Genomic DNA, 21760 nt, shown 5'->3' on the forward strand with positions numbered 1-21760 from the left:
AATTTTTAAAATAATAAAATAAAATGACCAATAAAATAGTGCTTTCGATGCGTCGCAAAAAATAAAATTTTCCCTTTCCATTTGAGACCGTCATATCGCTGACTGGGACTTTCTCATCGTCCGGTCCGAGCTGTGGCGTTGATATAGTCAAACAGTTAAGAGAGGTAACACCACTTTAGAGGCAGAGAAAGAGACCAATTTTTAAAGATTTGTTTTAGGAAAATGAGAACAAGAATATGATTTCTCTTTGAAGGGTTTGTTAAATACATATTGAAGTGTAGAAAAAAAATTTTATTTAAAATTTTATAACAAAATGGCGGCGATAAATTTCATAATCAAAATTCACTATTTTTTTATGATAAAGACCGGACGGACAATTTTTTAAAAAATTTAAAACCTGGCACAGAAAACAAAGAAATTACATAATCTATATAATATAAACTTTAGAAGTTAGATATGGGATTTTTTTATATTAATTTTTGTAAAATTGGCACACTTTTTGAGTAAATTAATCGATTTTTTGCCAAAAAATAAACAGTAAATTGTTTATAAAAAATATAGTTTACATCCTAATTAAATAATCCAAATGCACTTCCAAAGTTAATATTATAAGGTTATGATAGTATAAGTTATATTAGTCCGAGGTACACACGACATTTTATACAAACCGAAATATGCTCGTTTTGCATAAAATTTCTTTGTTTTTTGATCCGCAGTACTTAAACTTTTCAAAAAACCTTTCCATCCGTAAAAAATAGTCGAGTTTCGGAATGAAATTTACCGCCACTATTTTGTTATAGATAGATTATAGAAATAAAAAAAAATTTCCACACTTCAATATGTAGGGTGTTCTAAGGTGATGTGCAACACCGCCGATTTCTGATCTACAGTTCGATATTGAACAGAACCAAGTATTGACATTTGTTTTTGTTCTCAGTAACTTGTTTTTGATATATAACTCACGAGACAGCTCGCAGCGAGGTTCGTTGTACGTAAGTTGAGTTAGATTTCTCGAGCAGGAAATATTTTGCATGCTTTACATTTCTAGTCGTTACGTGAAGGGTTTTAATTTATTTTATAGATAAGAATGTGTTTATTGTTGGTTTTTTAAGTGTTTTTAAATATCTGTTTATATTTTGTGATTCCATTGCATTGTATTGCGTACAAATCATTTTTCACAAAATATCATATTTGCGGTGATGTGCAACACTTTTTTCTTTTTTATACTTTACGTGCAATAACTGTGATTCACATGATGAATAAAAAGTTCTGAGTTATTTTCCTTTAGACTGAATCCATTTCAAATCAGGCAGGTCGACTAACTTCAAGTTATAAATTTAGCTGGTTCTAAAATATGTCATTGTACATGAAAAATATAGAGACACGTACTTTTTTATTTTTCAAAAAAGATAAAAACGAAGTTACGCACATTTGAACTTTGAGTGGTAAAACTCGAATGAACAGTGAAAAAAAATTGTTTTGCTTGGCATTTTTTTCTTTTGAGTATAATTTAATTTTCTTTCTTGGGTCTTGTAGATGGTCTTGTCCTCTTCAAAATCCAGTTTTAAATTTAAAAAATATTTAAAATTATAAAAATAGGGGATGATTTTCTGAAAATAAATAAGATCAATTTTCTTAAAAACACCACCTTTGTTGATATCATATTTTTACTACAAATTCTTAAAATAATTATGAACATTTCCTATAAATTTCAAGCGAGCTAAACCATTCTGGAAATCAGGAGAATTTATTTTTGAAATATTTATTTTCACAAATTTTCAACCTTCACGTCAACAATGTTATAACGATTCATTTGTTTTTAAAAATGCAAGATCTGTTGAATAGAAAGATTTCACAGAGGTATAATACTCTTATTAGTAATTTACCTAGAAAAAAGAATATCAACAAAAACAATTTTTCTTCATACCCCGGTCGAAAGTACGTACTTCCCGCTTAGACTTCGCAGCAGAAAGTCAAACATTTACGCTTTGGTGAATGCACAGGCCTGCCCTCTATCGTACGGGGAGCAAAAGTTTCTTAAAACAATACTCGGTTGATAACTCGTGACTTTAATTCGTTTCACGAATAAAGCGCTACCGGTGATTTTTGACACATAACCTCAAAGTTGATGAAATTCGTTTGTTCGTTCTCTCAATGTGCATTTAAATTTAAATATTAAATTATAATGAACCAGTCATTTTCATCAGATGATTCCAGTGATGAAGAGGAAGTGCTAAGAAATTTTGATAATGAAGCACAATTAATTATTAAAAAGGACTCTTTGCCGAAAAAATCTGGCGACAGGTACGTGCTGGTCTATGACACATATCAAAAGTGGAAAAATGAACACAAAGGTTCTGTGTCCAACTCTGAAGAAAGTAACTTAATTGTTTATTTTAAACAATTAAGTGAAAAAGTGAGACCGAATACCTTAGGGAGTGTTTGGTCCATGTTAAGAAAAACTTAAAATACAAGACACAATCTGTACATAAATAAATTTCAAAATTTAAAGAGTCTTGTTAAACAAAATTCCAAAGGTTACAGACCAAAACAGTCGTTAGTTTTGAAATGGGCAGATATAATGAAGTTTATGAGTGCTGCGTCGGACTTCACATATTTAGCTGCAAAGGTTTTTATTTAAATAAAGTTTTGCATCTACTCTCATTAACTCTTCTATTAATAAATGTTTTTATATTCAAATTCATTTTAGGTTATCCTTGTTTTCAGAATTTGTGGTGCTTTAAGGTGTGCTGATCTTACTAATAGTAAGGTGCAAGATGTTGAAGATCTAGGAAACAAGTATATTGTTTCAATCAATGAGACAAAGAACGACGTACCTCGCCAATTCATCATCGGAGAACTTTTTTATGCGACCGTTAAGCAATACACTGCCTTGAGACGAAGTGATAATTTTACTGAGAGATTTTTTATTCAATTTCAAAAAGGAAAATGTCATCGTTATTGGTCGGAATAAAACAGGAGAAACACCTCAAGGTATAGCTAAATATTTAAATTTGACGGATCCGAAAAAATACACAGGACATTGTTTTCGACGCACTGCAGCTACTCTCGCATCTAACTCAGGTGCAAATGTCACATTGCTCAGGCAATTAGGAGGGTGGAAATCGACAGCTATAGCACAAGGTTAGTTATTTATTTTACTTCCTTAGAAATAATAAATTGAATAAATTAATAATAATAATAAATTAAATATAATTATATTGATTTATTTTGTGTAACAAATAATGTATTTATAAATAATTGATTTATTTAATAGGTTATGTGGAAAATTCGATGGAAAACAGAAAAAGAATTTTTGAAAGAATAACCCACAAAGCAGTATCGCAAGCTCAATCAAATCCAACGTCTAGTAAACACTGTTCGACTAAAGCAGTCATTGAGGATAAACAAAATCACACAAATCCAGCAGTTGATTGGAAGGATATGTTTGAAAATTTTGATGTAACTGATGAGGAATTAAATACAATTGATAAATTAAATAAGCCAAAAGTTCCTGAATCATCGGCACCTTATTTCACTACTGCGAACAAAAAGAAAATACACATTCCGCGCGATAGGCCGTCAAAATCAGCTGAGCATTTTACATCAAAACCACCACTTCGACTTTCTTTTCATACTTCACAAAATGAACCGCCGTCTAAAAAAATTAAAATTGCAGAAAGTGAAACAAGTAGACAGACATTACAATCTACAATGGATCATCAAGAAAAAAATATTAATTTGATTTCAGCTCCCAACAAAAATTCATTTGTTAAGTATGAAAATTGTGTTTTTCATGGAAATATAATAAACAATTTTTATTGTTCGGGAACCGATTGTAAAAAACAAGAAAAAAAATAAGATGTAATCTTCGCAATACATACTATTTAATTATGTTTTATGAACACTAATAATAAATAAAATTTGTTATAAAAATAAATACCGTCAACTGGGGCTATTTTGTGCACGCGAGTTTTTTAATGAAAAAAATTATTAAAATGAATTATTTTAATCTGCTATTTTGTAAAATGAAAGTTTGATTACATGACAATAGAGAGCACTAAATGTTATTATTTAATTCTTTGGCAATTAAGAGAAAAAAATTCCTAAAAACGGAAAATTTGTTTAAAAAATTTTGAAAGTTCGGAAAAATTATACCAGATCTTCTAGAGTTTTAATGTGTCTCATAAACTGTGTTAGATATTTGTTTTCAATTGTGTTGTGATGATACATACGTAATGCGCTAACTTTTTATTCATTATTTTAAGAGAAAAGTGGAAAAAACTGAAAAACCAGGATTCCATGGGGCTATTTTGTGCACTTAAAAAAATCAAATATTTTTCATAAATATTTTATTTAGTAAGTAAAGAAGATTCTGTTTATCATTTTTATACATTTTTGTCTTACTTTTCTGTCAAAAAACTGTAAATACGTTAATTAAAATCATTAAAACGATTAAAAGCTCTACCGGTGCACAACGTAACCTCAAAAATTGAACTTTAATTAATATTTATAAGTTTTTCAAATTAGTTTTAAAACTATTTTCTCGTTTCTCTTAAAATAACTTGAAAATCATATTAGATATTAAATTGTTATCTATTTAACCTTAAAAATATTTATTTCAAGTTTTTTAAAAATATCATTTAAAACAATTAAAAAAGCTCCTATTGAAATGATGTTTTAAAGTTATTTATAAGTGTTTAAACGATCATTTTATAATTATATTAGTATATTATTATAAAATATATATTAAAAAAGAAAAAAATTTTATTTACTATCTGCGTAATATACAATTTAAAGAAAGATTGTTAATTTTTAGTAAATCCAGATTTTAGCAAAATTTTAGTGCTTTATTTTACATTTTTTGTATAGTATATCTACAAAAAAAATTTTACTAGGTCATTCTTTTTTTAACTTACGATAGAAACGATAGAAACGATTAAAAAAATTGTTTACGCAACATTACAGAAAAGCAAAGTTCGATGCACAAAATAGCCCCATCCCGGGAGTTATTGTGTTCACGACTTTCAATGACTATAACTAAGACAAAAAAATTTTTTTCTTTGCAAAATTTATAGGAAACCTTCAGAAGGATGTCCACAACATATATCAAAAGTTGATTTTCTTTATTCTCTTAATTCTGAATTTAAATAAATCTTTGAATAAAAAAAAGCTATTTGGTGCACAAAATAGCCCCGGTTGACGGTATTAACTTATTTTTGAAACAATGCAATAATAATAATTGTCTTTTTATGTTTTGATTTTTGCCGGCCCCGACCAGCAGCACTCGCTTCGCTCGTGCAGCAAATGTCGGGCAGGCATTGAAAGTAAAAAAGAGTCATGATTGTAAGAGAGAGACAGAGAAAAAACCAGAGCTTCACGAGTGTCCGCTAGAGGCGTTGAAGCGGGGCCGAAAGTAAATAAAGATGGCCGGCTGTCAAGTGAAACGCAGTTGCAATTTTCTTAAAACATAAATTAACGAGCGTAGTTTCGACCAGATATAAAGAAAAATAGTATACATTACACGGGCGGAAATTTCGAAGCCCTTCACTGTGCGATGATGCCCTCGGCTTCGCCTCGGGCATCATTTCGCACAGTTCCGGAATTCGAACTTTCTGCCCTTATAATGTAATGTACTATTCCAAGGGAAAAAATTATAAGTATTCCATATATTCAAAATTTTGATGAAATTCTTTTTAATATTTTTAAAGAATATAACTTTAATTTAATTTTTACAAATTCTTTAAATTTTGGAAAAATTTTATTTTTCAAATTATCTAACAGAGAAATTTCAGAGGGTTGGATGCATATATAAAATTCAATGTAATAACCCACAAAGCACAGACATTTTCTGCAAGTTTTCTATGCAAATTTCGCAAGTTTGCATTGCAAGTTTGCAGCAAACTTGCATAAATATAAAAATGTCACCCACTTGGCAAGTTTGCACTGCAAGTTTGCAGCAAACTTGCGCCAAATAGCAAAAACTTAAATGTATGCGCAGTAGTTTACTATGACATCTAGCGCTGCGCACTATATTTTAGTCACCTTCCCTGCAGGGAAGGCATCGTTCATCAAAATATATGCAATTTGAAAAAAAAATTTTTTTTTAATTTTTTAGGTATTTTAGAAAGTTTGCTGCAAATTTTCCTCAAGTTTTCATTGCAAACTTGTCAAGAGGGTGACATTTTTATTTGTATGCAAGTTTGCTGCAAACTTGGATGCAAACTTGCGAACTTTGCATGAAAAACTTGCAGCAAACTTGCAGAAAAATACTGTGCTTTGTGAGAATTGTAATAGTTGTTATATCGGAGAAACTCTAAGACATCTTAAAACTAGAATAAAAGGGCATAAACGATATGTCACTCACAACCAAAATATTAATGCTTTAACTAATCAAACTTTTTATAATAAACAATCTTTTGATTTTGACAATACTAATATTTTACAAATTGAAATAAATAACTGGAAAAGGAAAAATTTAGAAATGTTCTATATTAAAAATAATACTAATTGTATTAATTATAGAACAGATATTGACAATTTAGATAAAATTTGTTGAAAGTCAGTTTTTGGATTTTAATATAATTTGTGTTTTAAGGTTTAGACCAAAGAATCCAAATTTTCCATTAAAAAACTTTGAAGACAATTTTTAGTTAGTCAACATATTTAGTCAACATCCTTTTCAAGAGAAAACATCCAAAAATATTACATTTAATTATAAGAATTATAAGTTATTAATTACAAAAAATATAAATTACAATAATTGAAAGAAATTTTTTTTCTATAACAGAAACGTGAGAATACATACGTGGTAAAGCATATTTAATTTGTTTTAGGAGTTGAGAAACAACTCCTCACGACCACCACTACCTACATATTTAAATAAATAAAATTAGAGTAAAAAGTTGTGATTAATCAATTCATAACCGTTTTTTTTATAAATTTAACTTAAAATTAATTAATTATAAATTAAATTCAAATTCAGCAAAACTATAAATATAGCGATATTTATTTAAGTTTTATGTTATCCCCACCGCTATTATAATTATATTGTAAACTTTATTATTGATGTTTTATAAAAATCATTTAATTTTTGTTACTTATATAAACTAAGATTTAATTATGTAAAAAAGGTGTATTATACCGTAAATAAACTAAACTAAACTAAACTAACTTGAATTTTATTTGATTCTAACCTCCAAAGCATCTATGAACCGGGCTTCACTATAAGATAACCGGGAATCTCTCATAAAGTCATAATCTATGGTAATTATCTGCTAACTTCACTCTGAGAGACTTTATAAAAAAACGATTATGAATTGATTATTCATAACTTTTTACTCTAATTTTATTTATTTAAATATGTAATGGTGGTGGTGAGGAGTTGTTTCTCAACTCCTAAAACAAATTAAACATGCTTTACCACGTATGTATTCTCACGTTTCTGTTATAGAAAGAAAATTTCTTTCAATTATTGTAATTTATATTTTTTGTAATTAATAACTTATAATTTTTATAATTAAATGTAATTTTTAAGAATGTTTTCTTTTGAAAAGGATGGTGGCTACCATCGAAACGTCGAGACAATTATATTAATAATAAATATGTTGACTAACTAAAAATTGTCTTCAAAATTTTTTAATAGAAAATTTGGATTCTTTGGCCTAAACCTCAAAACACAAATTTAGATAAAATATACTATAATCTAATTACATTTTTTAAAACATAATTTAAATAAGTCTAATAACATAGATATCAACTTTATCAACTATAGGGGAGACTAGGGTAAACCCGCTCATTTTTTTCAGATCGGTTTTATCTAGGAAATTATTCTCTAAATCCAAGTTAATTTATATCATTTGAAAGCTTATGATTTCTACTAAAAAAATAAAAAAGCGTTTTTGATTTATCTTTTTTAGTTTTACTTAGAGAAACTTTTTAATACACATATACCAAATTTCGAAATCACAATTTTCCAGGGTAAATCCGGTCACTTTATCTTTTCAAGACGGAACAGTTTTATTTTTTAAATATTAAAATTCGTCTTATTCCCGTCTTAAGTATGATTTATTTTTGATAAACTATGAGTTCTATAAACAATTCTATAAACAATAAGTTGGTTTAATAAATAATGAATATAGGTTTCATGAATTACAACTATTGATTTAAATAATGTTATATTTTATTAAGAGAAAGTGAAATGTAGTTCCAATTTTGGTTTTAACAAGTCATAAAAAGGTAAGAAGCTTTTATTTTCATAAATGAAAACTTATTATCCTATAAAATCAATCAAAACTAAAACAGTATTTATTTTTCTCTTTCAAATCATTAAATTTTTATTTAATCCTTTTTGAAATCTTATAAACTATGTCCGACGCTTGGATAATAATATGTTTATAAAATTATTCATCCCTTGATGAGGAATTTTAGTTTATATAGTTCGAAACTAGTTAGGATTTTAATAAATTTTATTAAAAAACAAACCGTATCTAGGCCTTCTCATTACTCAAAAAATTAATTAATATCTCTCTAAATTTGAATCAGCGAAAAGTCGCTGATTCACCAGCCCAGAGTATGCAGCTGATGAAACAGCGTATATACGCTGGAAAATCAGTGCATATACGCTGTTTCATCAGTGTATATACGCTATTTCATCAGCTGCATACTCTGGGCTGGTGAATCAGCGACTTTTCGCTGATTCAAATTTAGAGAGTACGGTAAAAAAAATACAAAAAAATATATCTTAGTAAGCTTTTTTTGCAGATTTCGATTAGTTTGCATTGAAAAAGCCTAAAATAAATAATTAAAGAGATTTTCATCAATATTTATGGATTACATACCTTAATTTTACTGGTGTTGCACATCACCCCAACTTTTTTGGAAAATGAAAAATAAATATATATATATATATATTATATATATATCATATATATGAGTTAAATTAAATTTTGAACCCTCTACTTTACGAAAATATAGCGATATTGCCAACAACAAACTAAATTAACTGTCAAAATTGATTTTTCAACAGTTGTCCTGCATACAAATTGACCAAAATACAACTATTTTAAAAAATGATTGGATTCGCTAAGAATTTGTTACTCGGGGGTTTTCGGGATCGCTGATTACGAATATGACGTCAGATTTTCAAAACTCAAAATGTTGGATCCAATATGGCGATCGACTTTTAAAAATCGATTCAATTTGCCTGAAATACGTTACTCGCGGGGTTTCGCTGATTAGGAATTTGTCGACAGATTTTTTTATTTTGACATCACATTCGCAATCAGCGACCCCGAAACCCCTGAGTAACAAATTTTAAACCAATTTAATCATTTTTTAAAACAGTTGTATTTACAAAAACTAAAAAGTGATTTTTGGGACTTATAGGGGAGAGTGGGGCAAGATGGGGTACCGGTCCTATTTAACAAACGAATTAACCAATCGCGATTATATTTTACATAATACTGCACCGAGACGATAGTGACTTGTTTACAAAACCTAAAAGTCATGAGAACAAATCTTTTATTTGTTTTACTAAAAAACCTGTTTTCGACGATTTTCTTGTGAATTTTTCACTTTTTTTAGGAGGTGTTTATTATATAATAATAACAGTTAATGAACTATATAAAAATTTTTATAACTGGCAAGGGTTACAGAAGAAGGAAAGCATATGTTTTTTTCTTTGTTGAATCGTAAATTGTAGTAATTAATCATTTTATTCAATTTCGTAGGTGCGGGCAAGATAGGGTAGGGAAGAGTGGGCAAGGCGGGGTACACAAATGAAGCAAAAGAAAAGAGAAATAAGGGAAGTTAAGAAAACTACTTAAATCAAGACTGAATAAAATAAGAGTGACCAAAAAGAAAAAAGCTTGTCAGGTTAAATCAATAATTAGCGATGGTATAGTGGAAAATACTCCTTGTCTCTATAAATTGTAATGGTTATTATTTAGACTCAAATGAAGGCTGGGCTGCTTCTTCTGTCTGCGGCCAATGGGCTTTGTGCCGGTGCCAATGACGAAGATGAAGATGCAACCTTTACTTGTAAAATTTGTCGACAGAAATAGGCTGCTTTTTTAGTACCGCGCCGGTGGGTCAAGATTGGGAGATTTGCAATTTTTTCCATATTATTAATTTTATGATTTTTTAAGAAACAAGTGGCCTTTGTGCGCCTTTATTACTAAAGACTGATTCCCAAAGATGGTTATTAAATAAAATAATAAAATATGTATTCGATAATTTTCGTTTTTTTGCGCTTAAACCTTAAGTACCCCGTCTTGACCCACTCTTCCCTACCCCAACTTTTCTCAAAATCATGAACATAATTATCTATATATATATATATATATATTTATATATATATTTATCTTTGTCTAAAAAATTTTTAATAACGAAAAATCAGCAGTTTTCTGAATCAAAGCTTCCACATTAAGATAATACATTTTTAAGTTTCCGACTATCTGTAAAAGAGATAATTCGAAAAGAGGATCAGGTACGATTTATCGGTTTGAAAATTTGGAATCTGGAAGTCATTTGGAACAACTCCTTACCAAGTTTGAAGCGTTACATTTTAGAATAACCTGCCCACCTCTGAGGAGACCTGTGTTAGGGTCGTTGGTTAGTGTCCGTCGAACTCGGGTTCAATTCCCAGCACCTTCGAATTTATTTCAAAAAATTTTCCACAATGTTAAGTGGACGTCAGAAAGATCTTCAAATTGAAAAAATAAAAATTTTTTTTATTAATTTTAAATTCATTTTTAAAAAATTGCATCAATCTTTCCTTACAATCTTGTAGCAATATTACACGGCAAGATTGCAGGAATCTTTCACAGAAAGATTACAACATTTCATGGAAAGCTTGCTATACAGTGGACTTAAGCTTACGTGTTATTTGGGGAGTTTGGCCAAAGTAATGCGCGGAGTTTCGAGTTTCCAACGTAGCAGGTTGTAGACGTCCCTCTATCATTAATGCGCATGTGACATTTCAGGACGAAAATGGAAATGTTACAATGTTTAACGCGAATGTTCAGTCAACTTTCACGTCAAATACTGAATAACAGCAGCAATTTGCAGTCAAGGTAATTTTAACTTTCCCCAAGTGCGAAATGCAAAGACTAAACAAACGGCCCATCATTGGTCCAGTAATGTCTGCCAAGAATTGGCACTAGTTACTGGGCCATTACTGGTGTTAAAAATGTCCCATTGCTGGCCCAATCATATTTATATATAAATATTATAAATTAATTAGTTAATTAAATAAAAAATATATTTATTTTTATTATCTTTTTAATTTTGTCAACACTGGGGGAGTAATAGCAGCCAATATTGGGCCATTAATGTCTGCCGAGATCTGTCAGTCAATAATGGGCCATTAATGTCTGCCGAGATCTGGCTGCCAATATTGGTTCATCAATGTCTGTCGAGATCTGGCTGCCAACGATCAACCGTGGTTAACACCCCATGAGTCGGCGCAATGTCGGACCAATATTGTCTTCCAAGACTCGATGCCAGCTTTGCCAATACTGAGCCAATGTTGGGCCGCGTTGGTTTTAGTACTTTGGTCATGTAATTTTAGGTGCTTTGTAGGAATAGAGTTACGTATTATTGTCCATGTTCAATATATAATAATAAAGTTCTAATGCATTAGACGTTAACAGTTAACATTATTAGTTAAAATAACATTGTGAAGGGTCAATAAAATGAAATAAGTTAAATAAATGTAAGAAGACAAAACATAAAATATTTAAATATGCAAATCACTCACTCCAGTACTAAATCAGTACTGGGAAATCCCTGGCTGGTAACGCTGTCCAGTACTGATTTTTTACCGACAGTCAGTACTAAGTCAGTATTAAAATATCACTGGCAGAACACCGCCTAATTACTGATTCGCAGGTAAAATGTAACAAATTTAAAAAATGCTGTAACGCGTTCTCTAAAACAAAATTTACCTTTAGAAGCTTATATTAATTTGTTATTTGATTATTAAAGAAAAGAGAGTAATTTATTGAATATACTAATAATTATTATTAATATTTCTGTAGTAAATAAACTTTTATGGGTAACAATAAAAATGTAAATAATTAGCAAAATTGCTTTTTTTGAAATACGTTTAAAAAAAAAATATTTTTTTTCCATTCACTTATACAATCTTATATTGGCTTATATTGGACAAACGTCTTCGTCGAACCCTATTGAAAATCCCCACATGGGAAACCACATGGGAAACCATATGGGAAACCACATGGGATCCTGTGTCAAAAACCATGTAAAACCCTACTTCCGTGAAGGAAACCACGTGGTTTACCATGTGGTTTCCCATGTCAAACCATATGGGAAATTGAGACAGGATTTTAGTTAGGAATAGACATGGGGAATTTGAACAGTTCATCTATGCATAAAACCATATCAAATCCCACATGTTTTTCCCAGTCAAATCCTAAACCGAATCCCATGTGAAAAACAGTATCATTTATTTATAATTATTTTTCCAAGTCAATCCCCAAGTGAAAAACAGTATCATTTATTTATAATGATTTTCCCATATCAAATCCTAAACCAAATACCATGTGAAAAACATTATCCGCCTTATTGAATATCCCTACATGGGAATCCACTTGGAATTTTACAAGGGATTTCACATAGGATTTTATATGGGAATTGACATAGGATTTCATGCAAGATTTTACCTAGGATTTAATGAGATATCACATAGTATTTTATTAAAGATCCAATGAAGAAATTTTCAAAGGATTACAAATTATTTAATAAAAAATTAAATAATAAATAGTATTAGTGTTACAAGTCATCAAAAAAGTAAAAAAACGATCATTTGAAACACGTCCTCTCTGCTACAGGTTCTCAGCTTTTATATACTTCTAGAATCGTCTCAACAGCGAGAAAAGTCACTTTCGCCACCTAGCGGTGAAAGTATAGGAGCGACAGTAATCTTTAACATTACTAAGGAAACCATGTGGAATACCACGTAGGATTCCATGTGGTTTCCTTCGTGGGGATTTACATGGGATTTTACTTAGAAATTTAAGTAGAAATAAATTCCCAAATGAATTCCTAAGTAAAATCCCATGTAAATCCCCACGTAGGAAACCACATGGAATCCTACGTAGTATTCCACATGGTTTCCTTAGTAATGTTAAAGATTACTGTCGCTCCTATACTTTCACCGCTAGGTGGCGAAAGTGACTTCTCTCGCTGTTGAGACGATTCTGGAAGTATATAAAAGCTGAGAACCTGTAGCAGAGAGGACGTGTTTCAAATGATCGTTTTTTTACTTTTTTGATGACTTGTAACACTAATACTATTTATTATTTAATTTTTTATTAAATAATTTGTAATCCTTTGAAAATTTCTTCATTGGATCTTTAATAAAATACTATGTGATATCTCATTAAATCCTAGGTGAAATCTTGCATGAAATCCTATGTCAATTCCCATATAAAATCCTATGTGAAATCCCTTGTAAAATTCCAAGTGGATTCCCATGTAGGGATATTCAATAAGGCGGATAATGTTATTCACATGGTATTTGGTTTAGGATTTGACATGGGAAAATCGTTATAAATAAATGATACTGTTTTTCACTTGGGGATTGACTTGGAAAAATAATTATAAATAAATGATACTGTTTTTCACATGGGATTCGGTTTAGGATTTGACTGGGAAAAACATGTGGGATTTGATATGGTTTTATGCATAGATGAACTGTTCAAATTCCCCATGTCTATTCCTAACTAAAATCCTGTCTCAATTTCCCATATGGTTTGACATGGGAAACCACATGGTAAACCACGTGGTTTCCTTCACGGAAATAGGGTTTTACATGGTTTTTGACATAGGATCCCATGTGGTTTCCCATATGGTTTCCCATGTGGGGATTTTCAATAGGGAAGCGAGAACGATTAGACACTAATTCAAAATACGCAAAATAAGTAAAATCGATAAAGATGAGGTGACTGACCCACCAGTAAACAAAAATAGAACAAGGAAATATCAAGGTGATTCAAAGCAGATGTGTTTCTTTTCATTGAGAAAGTGAATATAATAATTACTGAGATTTTGTGTATCATCTTTTTTGTTAACAGAGTTATTTTGCAAATTAATGTGGATCATTTCAGATATTAAACGCTTGTTATAATTAGTCTCTTTGTCAAGTATTAAAAAATTATTCTAGTCAAAATTGTGATTAAACTTGTCAGTGTGATCAGCAATTACATTAGTTCTAGAATTTTTATGTTCTTTAATACGTACATCCACCATTCTTTTTGACTGACCAACATAAGAAGCAGAACAATTACCACAATTAATTTTATAACCTGTGTTAATATTTTCCGATTTTTTATTTTTGTCTTTGCCTTTTTTGACGATGTTATGACTCATATTTTTATTATCAGTAGGAATTGTTAGAATATTATAATTTTTTAGAAACTCTGAAGTGTTCTTATACAAGTTTGGAACATAAGGCAAAAAGACTTTGGGAAACATTTTGTATATTATATTGTTATTACTGATTTTTTTATTAGAATTGGAACTTATAAAACAGATACGCTTAGTGATGTATTTATCAATAAAATCATAGGGGTAATTATTCTTGATTAAAATTTCTTTTACAAACCCGATGTTTTTGGAGTGAAATTTCTTATCAGAAATTTTTATCGCTCTATCGGGTAAAGTGTATACTTTAGCGATCTTTTGAGAGAAAGGATGTTTTAAAAAATAATTAATAGTACGTCAAGAGAAATGTCACGGTGGCATTAAATAAAACTGAGTACACTAAAAAACTCGAAACACTTCTTTCAGATAAAAAAAATATATAAAATTATAAAACGTGACCCACTTCCTGCTTTAAAAAACAAAACTTACAAAATTTTGAAGAATTTAAATAATAATGGTTTTCTTTATAGAAAATTTAGAGATATAGAACTTACACAAACCAACACAAATATCTCTAAAATTTATGGTCTACCAAAAATTCATAAAGTTAATAATCCATCAAGACCAGTCGTCTCTACTATTGATTCACCAACATATTTTTTATCTAAACAGTTGTTCATTTTATTAAATAATTCTATACCTAAATCAAATTCATATATACGCAACAGTGATGACTTCATTAATAAGATTAAACGTTTTACCATTCCAGATGATCATATCTTAATTAGTTTGGATGTATCTTCTTTGTTTAGTAACATCAGTTCAATACATGTACGTGATTCTCTCATCAAACGTTTTTCTATAATTTCCCATACCAAATATTACTTTGGATGATCTACTTGATTCATGTCAATTTCTTTTTGATAATACTTTTTTTAAATTTAATGATAAATATTATCAACAAATATACGGGACTCCCATGGGCTCATCTATTTCAGGATTGTTCTCGGACATTGTTATGGATGACCTTGAGACATCCTGTATGTGAAAACTTTCTTTTAAGCCATTATTTTTTTATAGATATGTTGATGACATAATCACGTGCATACCGAAGACAAAAATTGACGACATGATAAATATTTTTAATAATTATGACGAAAGACTAAAATTTACCTTTGAAATTGAAAACAATAATTGTATTAATTTTTTAGATGTTCATATTATTAATGATAAAGGTACTATTACTACTGACTGGTATAGAAAACCTACTTTTTCTGGACGTACTATTAATTATTTTTTAAAACATCCTTTCTCTCAAAAGATCGCTATAGTATACAATTTAACCGATAGAGCGATAAAAATTTTTGATAAGAAATTTCACTCCAAAAACATCGGGTTTGTAAAAGAAATTTTAATCAAGAATAATTACCCCTACGATTTTATTGATAAATACATCACTAAGCGTATCTGTTTTATAAGTTCTAATTCTAATAAAAAAATCAGTAATCTATATATATAAAATCAGACTTTTGTCTGTACATTGCTCAGAACTTTAAATTTCGCACATAATTATTCGTTTTAGGCATCAAGGATTCCAAATATACCAATAAAAAATTTCGTGTATGTATGTATGTATGTATGTATGTATGTCACAGAATCTTTGTTCGCGCATCACTTAAAAACGGCTGAACCATTTGAAACCAAATTTGTCAGAATGTTAGACCTCGGGCCAAGGAAGGTTTATAAATTTACAGATTTGAAAAATATTAATTAGAACGGGAGATATTGAATTTTTTCGAAAAATTCAAAAATCAAAAATTTTCAAATTTTACATTTTTTTAAAAAATGCTTTCAAACTTTCTATAATTGAGTATAACATGTTATTTAGTCACATTTAAGAATAGTTTTGCCAAAAATAATGTCCTATAACTAAGATGTAAGTATAAAATTTTTTTTTAAAAATTCAAAAAATCGAAATTTTTCAAATTTTATATTTTTTAATAAATTGCTTTTAAACTCTCTATAATTGAGTATTACATGTCATTTAGTCAAATTTTAGCATAATTTTTAAAAAAGTACTGTCCTATAACTAAGACGTAAGTATAAAAATGATTTCGAAAAATTCAAAAAATTGCAAATTTCCAAATTTTATATTTTTTAATGGACTGCTTTTAAACTATCTATAATTAAGTATTACATGTTATTTAGTCACATTTTCGCATAATTTTGCACAAAAAATGATATGACTAAGATGTAAGTATAAAAATATGTTCGATATCAAAAAAACGAAAAAATTATAATTGTTATTAATTACTATCAAGTTTAATTCAGTAGTATTTTTAAGGTCTCTGATTAATATTTTGACGTCAAAATAATGCAATTCATAATTATTTATCCAATTCATTCAGTATTCTTTAATTGAAAGAAGTTCAGAGACTTTAAAAATGGAGATGTTTTATAATAAATATGTTATGATAATTTTCCATAATTTTAGATTTTTTGCCAAAGAATGAAGACTATTAAATAAGTAAAATATTTTTGAAGAGCACAAAAATAATAAAGCTAAATGCCATAAAAAAGAAGGAAAAATATTGAATTTTAAGAAATTCGGTTTTTTGAATTTTTGCAAATTTTCCATAATTTATATTTTTTACCAAAGGTTGGAGACTATTAAATAAGTAAAATATTTTTGAAGAGCACAAAAATAATGAAGCTAAATGCAATAAAAAAGAAGGAGAAATGTTGAATTTTAAGAAATTCATTTTTTTGAATTTTTGCTAATTTATCATAATTTTAGATTTTTTACGAAAGGGTGGAGATAACAAATTAAGTAAAGTATTTTTAATGAGCTCAAAAATAATAAAGCTAAATGCCATAAAAAAGAAGGAAAAATGTTGAATTTTAAGAAATTCAGTTTTTTAAATTTTTGCTAATTTTCCATAATTTTAGATTTTTTTTACCAAAGGGTGGAGAATTTTTAATAAGTAAATTATTTTTGAAGAGCACAAAAATAATGAAGCTAAATGCCATAAAAAAAGAAGAAAAAATGTTTAATTTTAAGAAATTCGGTTTTTTGAATTTTTGCTAATTTTCCATAATTTTAGATTTTTTACCAAACATTGAAGACTTTTAAATAAGTAAATTATTTTTGAAGAGCACAAAAATAATGAAGCTTAATGATATAAAAGAGAAGAAAAAAATGTTAAATTTTAAGAAATGGGGTTTTTCGAATTTTTGATAATTTTTTATTTTTTGCTAAAAGGTGGAGACTATTCAAATATTAATATTATACTACCGAAATAGCTATTGGTAACTAATTATTAATTTTCCGGTCAAATTAAATTTTCGGCTTTTTTCTTATTTTCCAGATTGGTAGAAACTTTGTTAAATGTATTGGTAGAAACTAAAACCCGTCGAAGACGGGTACGACAGCTAGTAACAATATAATATACAAAATGTTTCCCAAAGTCTTTTTGCCTTATGTTCCAAACTTGTATAAGAACACTTCAGAGTTTCTAAAAAATTATAATATTCTAACAATTCCTACTGATAATAAAAATATGAGTCATAACCTCGTCAAAAAAGGCAAAGACAAAAATAAAAAATCGGAAAATATTAACACAGGTTATAAAATTAATTGTGGTAATTGTTCTCCTTCTTATGTTGGTCAGTCAAAAAGAATGGTGGGTGTACGTATTAAAGAACATAAAAATTCTAGAACTAATGTAATTGCTGATCACACTGACAAGTTTAATCACAATTTTGACTAGAATAATTTTTTAATACTTGACAAAGAGACTAATTATAACAAGCGTTTAATATCTGAAATGATCCACATTAATTTGCAAAATAACTCTGTTAACAAAAAAGATGATACACAAAATCTCAGTAACTATTATATTCACTTTCTCAATGAAAAGAAACACATCTGCTTTGAATCACCTTGATATTTCTCTTGTTCTATTTTTAATTTCTGGTGGGTCAGTCACCTCATCTTTATCGATTTTACTTATTTTGCGTATTTTGAATTACCCCATTAACGCCCAAAATGTCCAAAATTTTTGACTGAAGTTCAAGGTAAGAATTTTTATCCTAAATGATTAGACTTTTAAAAACCCTTCAGGACTAAGGGGTATTGAGGTCCGCCCTTTCAGAATCTGGGGTCAAAAAAGCATTTCGACCATCAGGGAAACCAATATGGCGCCAAAAATGGAGAAAATACCGAAAAAATAGTAAGGTTTTTTTTGGAAACACGCTTTTCACATCAATAAGATTTTTTTGAGCGAGTCTCATGTATGCTATAGGTGGATAAAATAGTTGTACTTTCGAACTGTGTACTTGACAACTTGAAAATTCAAGATGGCGGATCCAAAATGGCAGAAAAATCAGAGCAAAATACTTGATAAATAGCAAATGCATCATCAATATTCAAAACTTAATTTAAATCATCTGAAAATTACTTCTCGGGGGTTTTCGGGGTCGTTGATTACGAATATGAATTTTAATTTTAAAAATTCAAAATGCCGGATCCAATATGGCGGATAAAAATTTTTGAAAATCGATAAAATTGCATGAAATTACTTACTCGGGGGTTTTTGGGGTCGCTGATTACGAATGTGAAGTTCAATTTTTAAAATTCAAAATTTCGGATCCAATATGTTGGATAAAATTTTTTTTAAATCGATAAAATTGCATGGAATTATTCACTCGGGGGTTTTCGGGGTCGCTGATTACGAATATGAAGTTTAATTTAAAAAATTCAAAATGGCGGTTTCAATATAGCAGATAAAAATTTTTGAAAATCGATAAAAATGCATTCAATTACTCACTTGGGGGTTTTTAGGGTCGCTGATTACGAATATGAAGTTAATTTTAAAAATTCAAAATGGCGGATCCAGTATGGCGGATAAAATTTTTTTAAAATATATAAAATTGCATGGAATTACTTACTTGGGGGTTTTCGGGGTCGATGATTACTCTCACCACGTGGAGTTCGACTAATTTTAATGTTATAAAAAAATTTTAAATAAAATATAAAAACAGTTAAAAACACAAAATAATTTAAAAATGAAAAAGTAGAGTGATGTGGGGTGATGTGAAACATGGGGGGATGTGCAACACCGCCGATTTCTCATCTATAGTTCGATATTGAACAGAGCCAAGTATTGCCATTTTTTGTATCCTCAGTAGCTTGTTTTTGATATAAAACTCACGAGACAGCTCGCAGCCAGGTTCGCTGTACGTAAGTTCACTTAAATTTCTCGGAAAGGAAATATTCCTCGCGCTTTACATTTCTAGTCGTTTCGTGAAGGGTTTTAATTTATTTTATAGATAAGAATGTGCTTATTGTTGCTTTTTTAAGTGTTTTTAAATATCTTTTTATATTTTGTGTTTCCATTGCATTATATTGCGTACAAATCATTTTTCGCAAAATATCATATTTGTGGTGATGTGCAACACTTTTTTTGGGGTGGACGTAACTACTTTTTACGTGCTATAACTGCGATTCACATTCTGAATAAAAAATGATTAGTTTTTTTCCTTTAATTATATTCCTTATTCAGTTATAAATAAATAAAAAATTAAACAAAAAAAAATTTTTTTTCTTTGGTGAAATCTCCACGTTTTAGAGGTCAACTATACCTTAGTAAATTTTTTTTGGCAGATTTCGATTAGTTTACATTAAAAAAGCCTAAAATAATTAATTAAAGAGATTTTTATCGATATTTATGCATTACATACGTAAATTTTACTGGTGTTGCACATCACCCCATTTTTTTTGGAAAATGCAAAAACAGACGTTTTTGAAAAAGCGAAAAGTTTGTAGGAAAAATTTAAAATTCTTAAAATCTAATAATACAGAAATATTCTATTATAATGCCTCTAAGTCATTCAATTTTAAAATATTTAAAAATTTAAATATTTGACATGCTTTTCGTCCAACGAAAAAAACGTTGCACATCACCCCACAACACCCTACAACAAAATTAAAAAATTAAAAAATACAAAAAAATATTAAAAAATTGTTCAAAAAATTTTTTAAAAATGAAGACAAAGTTAAGAAACTTTGTCGTACTCCACGGAGTGAGAGTTGGGCAACTCCAGAAAAACGTGATAGTAACAAACAAAATAAAATCTACAAAACAACTCGAAATTTATGAATTTGTAGTATTCAATTTTTAAAATTGCACTTTTAAAATTTGTAATCAGCGACCCCGAAAACCCCGAGTGAGTAATTTCATGCAATTTTATCTATTTTAAAAAAATTTTTTCCGCCATATTAGATCCGCCATTTTGAATTTTAAAAATTGAACCTCATATTCGTAATCAGCGACCCCAAAAACCTCCGAGTGAGTAATTTCATACAATTTTATCGATTTTCAAAAATTTTTATCCGCCATATTAGATCTGCCATTTTGAATTTTTAAAATTAAACTTCATATTCGTAATCAGCGACCCCGAAAACCCTCGAGTGAGTAATTTCATGCAATTTTATCGATTTTAAAAAAATTTCATCCGACATATTGGATCCGCCATTTTGAATTTTAAAAATTGAACTTCATATTCGTAATCAGCGACCCCAAAAACCCCCGAGTGAGTAATTTTATGCAATTTTATCGATTTTCAAAAATTTTTATCCGCCATATTGGATTTTAATACTTTTTTAACTCCGACATAGTACTGATTCGGTTTTGGAGTCAGTATACTCCCAGTACTGATCGGGTTCCGAAATTCAGTACCGACGGTCAGTACTGAATCAGTACCATGCCGGTGTTTAACTCCGTCCTAACTCCGGACATTTCTACTTGGGTTATTGTTCAATGTTGTAGCAAACTGACAAGCTTCCATCAATCTTTCTATGTAATGTTGCAACACACTTATGCGAAAAGCTTGCAGTGAAAGTTTTGTAAGCTTACCGCATTACCTGCTATCTGGGTGAAGTTTAAACAGAAGACTTACTACTTGTTTTGTTATCTGATTTGTGTATAAAATTAGTCTTCTTTGGAATTATTTTTGCACCAAGATTAAATACATATTTTAATTAAAAATCTTACCTACAAACTACACGGAAAAAAATGTTTACGGTGGGGAACAGCTAATTTCGAAAATAAATAATATAAAGAATCTATGCATCTAATTTAGTGAATGATTTCCAATGCAGTAGGCAAACAGTGTCTTTGATCTAAAGAAAATGAATGAAACTGGTTAGCTATATTAGAAATGTTTGACAGTTTACCATTCTCATAGTTTCTCTAAAATCACAAATGTCACATTTACATTTCTTAGCTCTAAATACGTATTAATTTACTAATTTTACATTTCATTAGTCATAATATAAAATATATAATTAACAGAATGAGAATATACGCTT

At 29.1% G+C, this 21760-nt stretch overlaps 2 protein-coding genes across 4 annotated transcripts in view; both read left to right on the forward strand.

The window, feature by feature from the left end:
- Positions 1-21760, forward strand: part of LOC122506796 (cyclin-dependent kinase 5 activator 1) — a 179496-nt gene that overhangs the window by 131106 nt on the left and 26630 nt on the right. The window lies entirely within an intron of this gene.
- On the forward strand, positions 2544-3884 carry LOC122506797. Its single transcript, XM_043619119.1, has 3 exons — positions 2544-2629; positions 2711-3144; positions 3278-3884. Exon 3 carries the CDS (start codon positions 3295-3297, stop codon positions 3859-3861), a length of 567 nt encoding a protein of 188 aa, XP_043475054.1. The 5' UTR covers positions 2544-2629; positions 2711-3144; positions 3278-3294; the 3' UTR covers positions 3862-3884.

This window comes from Leptopilina heterotoma, unplaced genomic scaffold, assembly GCF_015476425.1.
Source record: "Leptopilina heterotoma isolate Lh14 unplaced genomic scaffold, ASM1547642v1 Lhet_434, whole genome shotgun sequence".
Classification (NCBI taxonomy): Eukaryota; Metazoa; Arthropoda; class Insecta; order Hymenoptera; family Figitidae; genus Leptopilina; species Leptopilina heterotoma.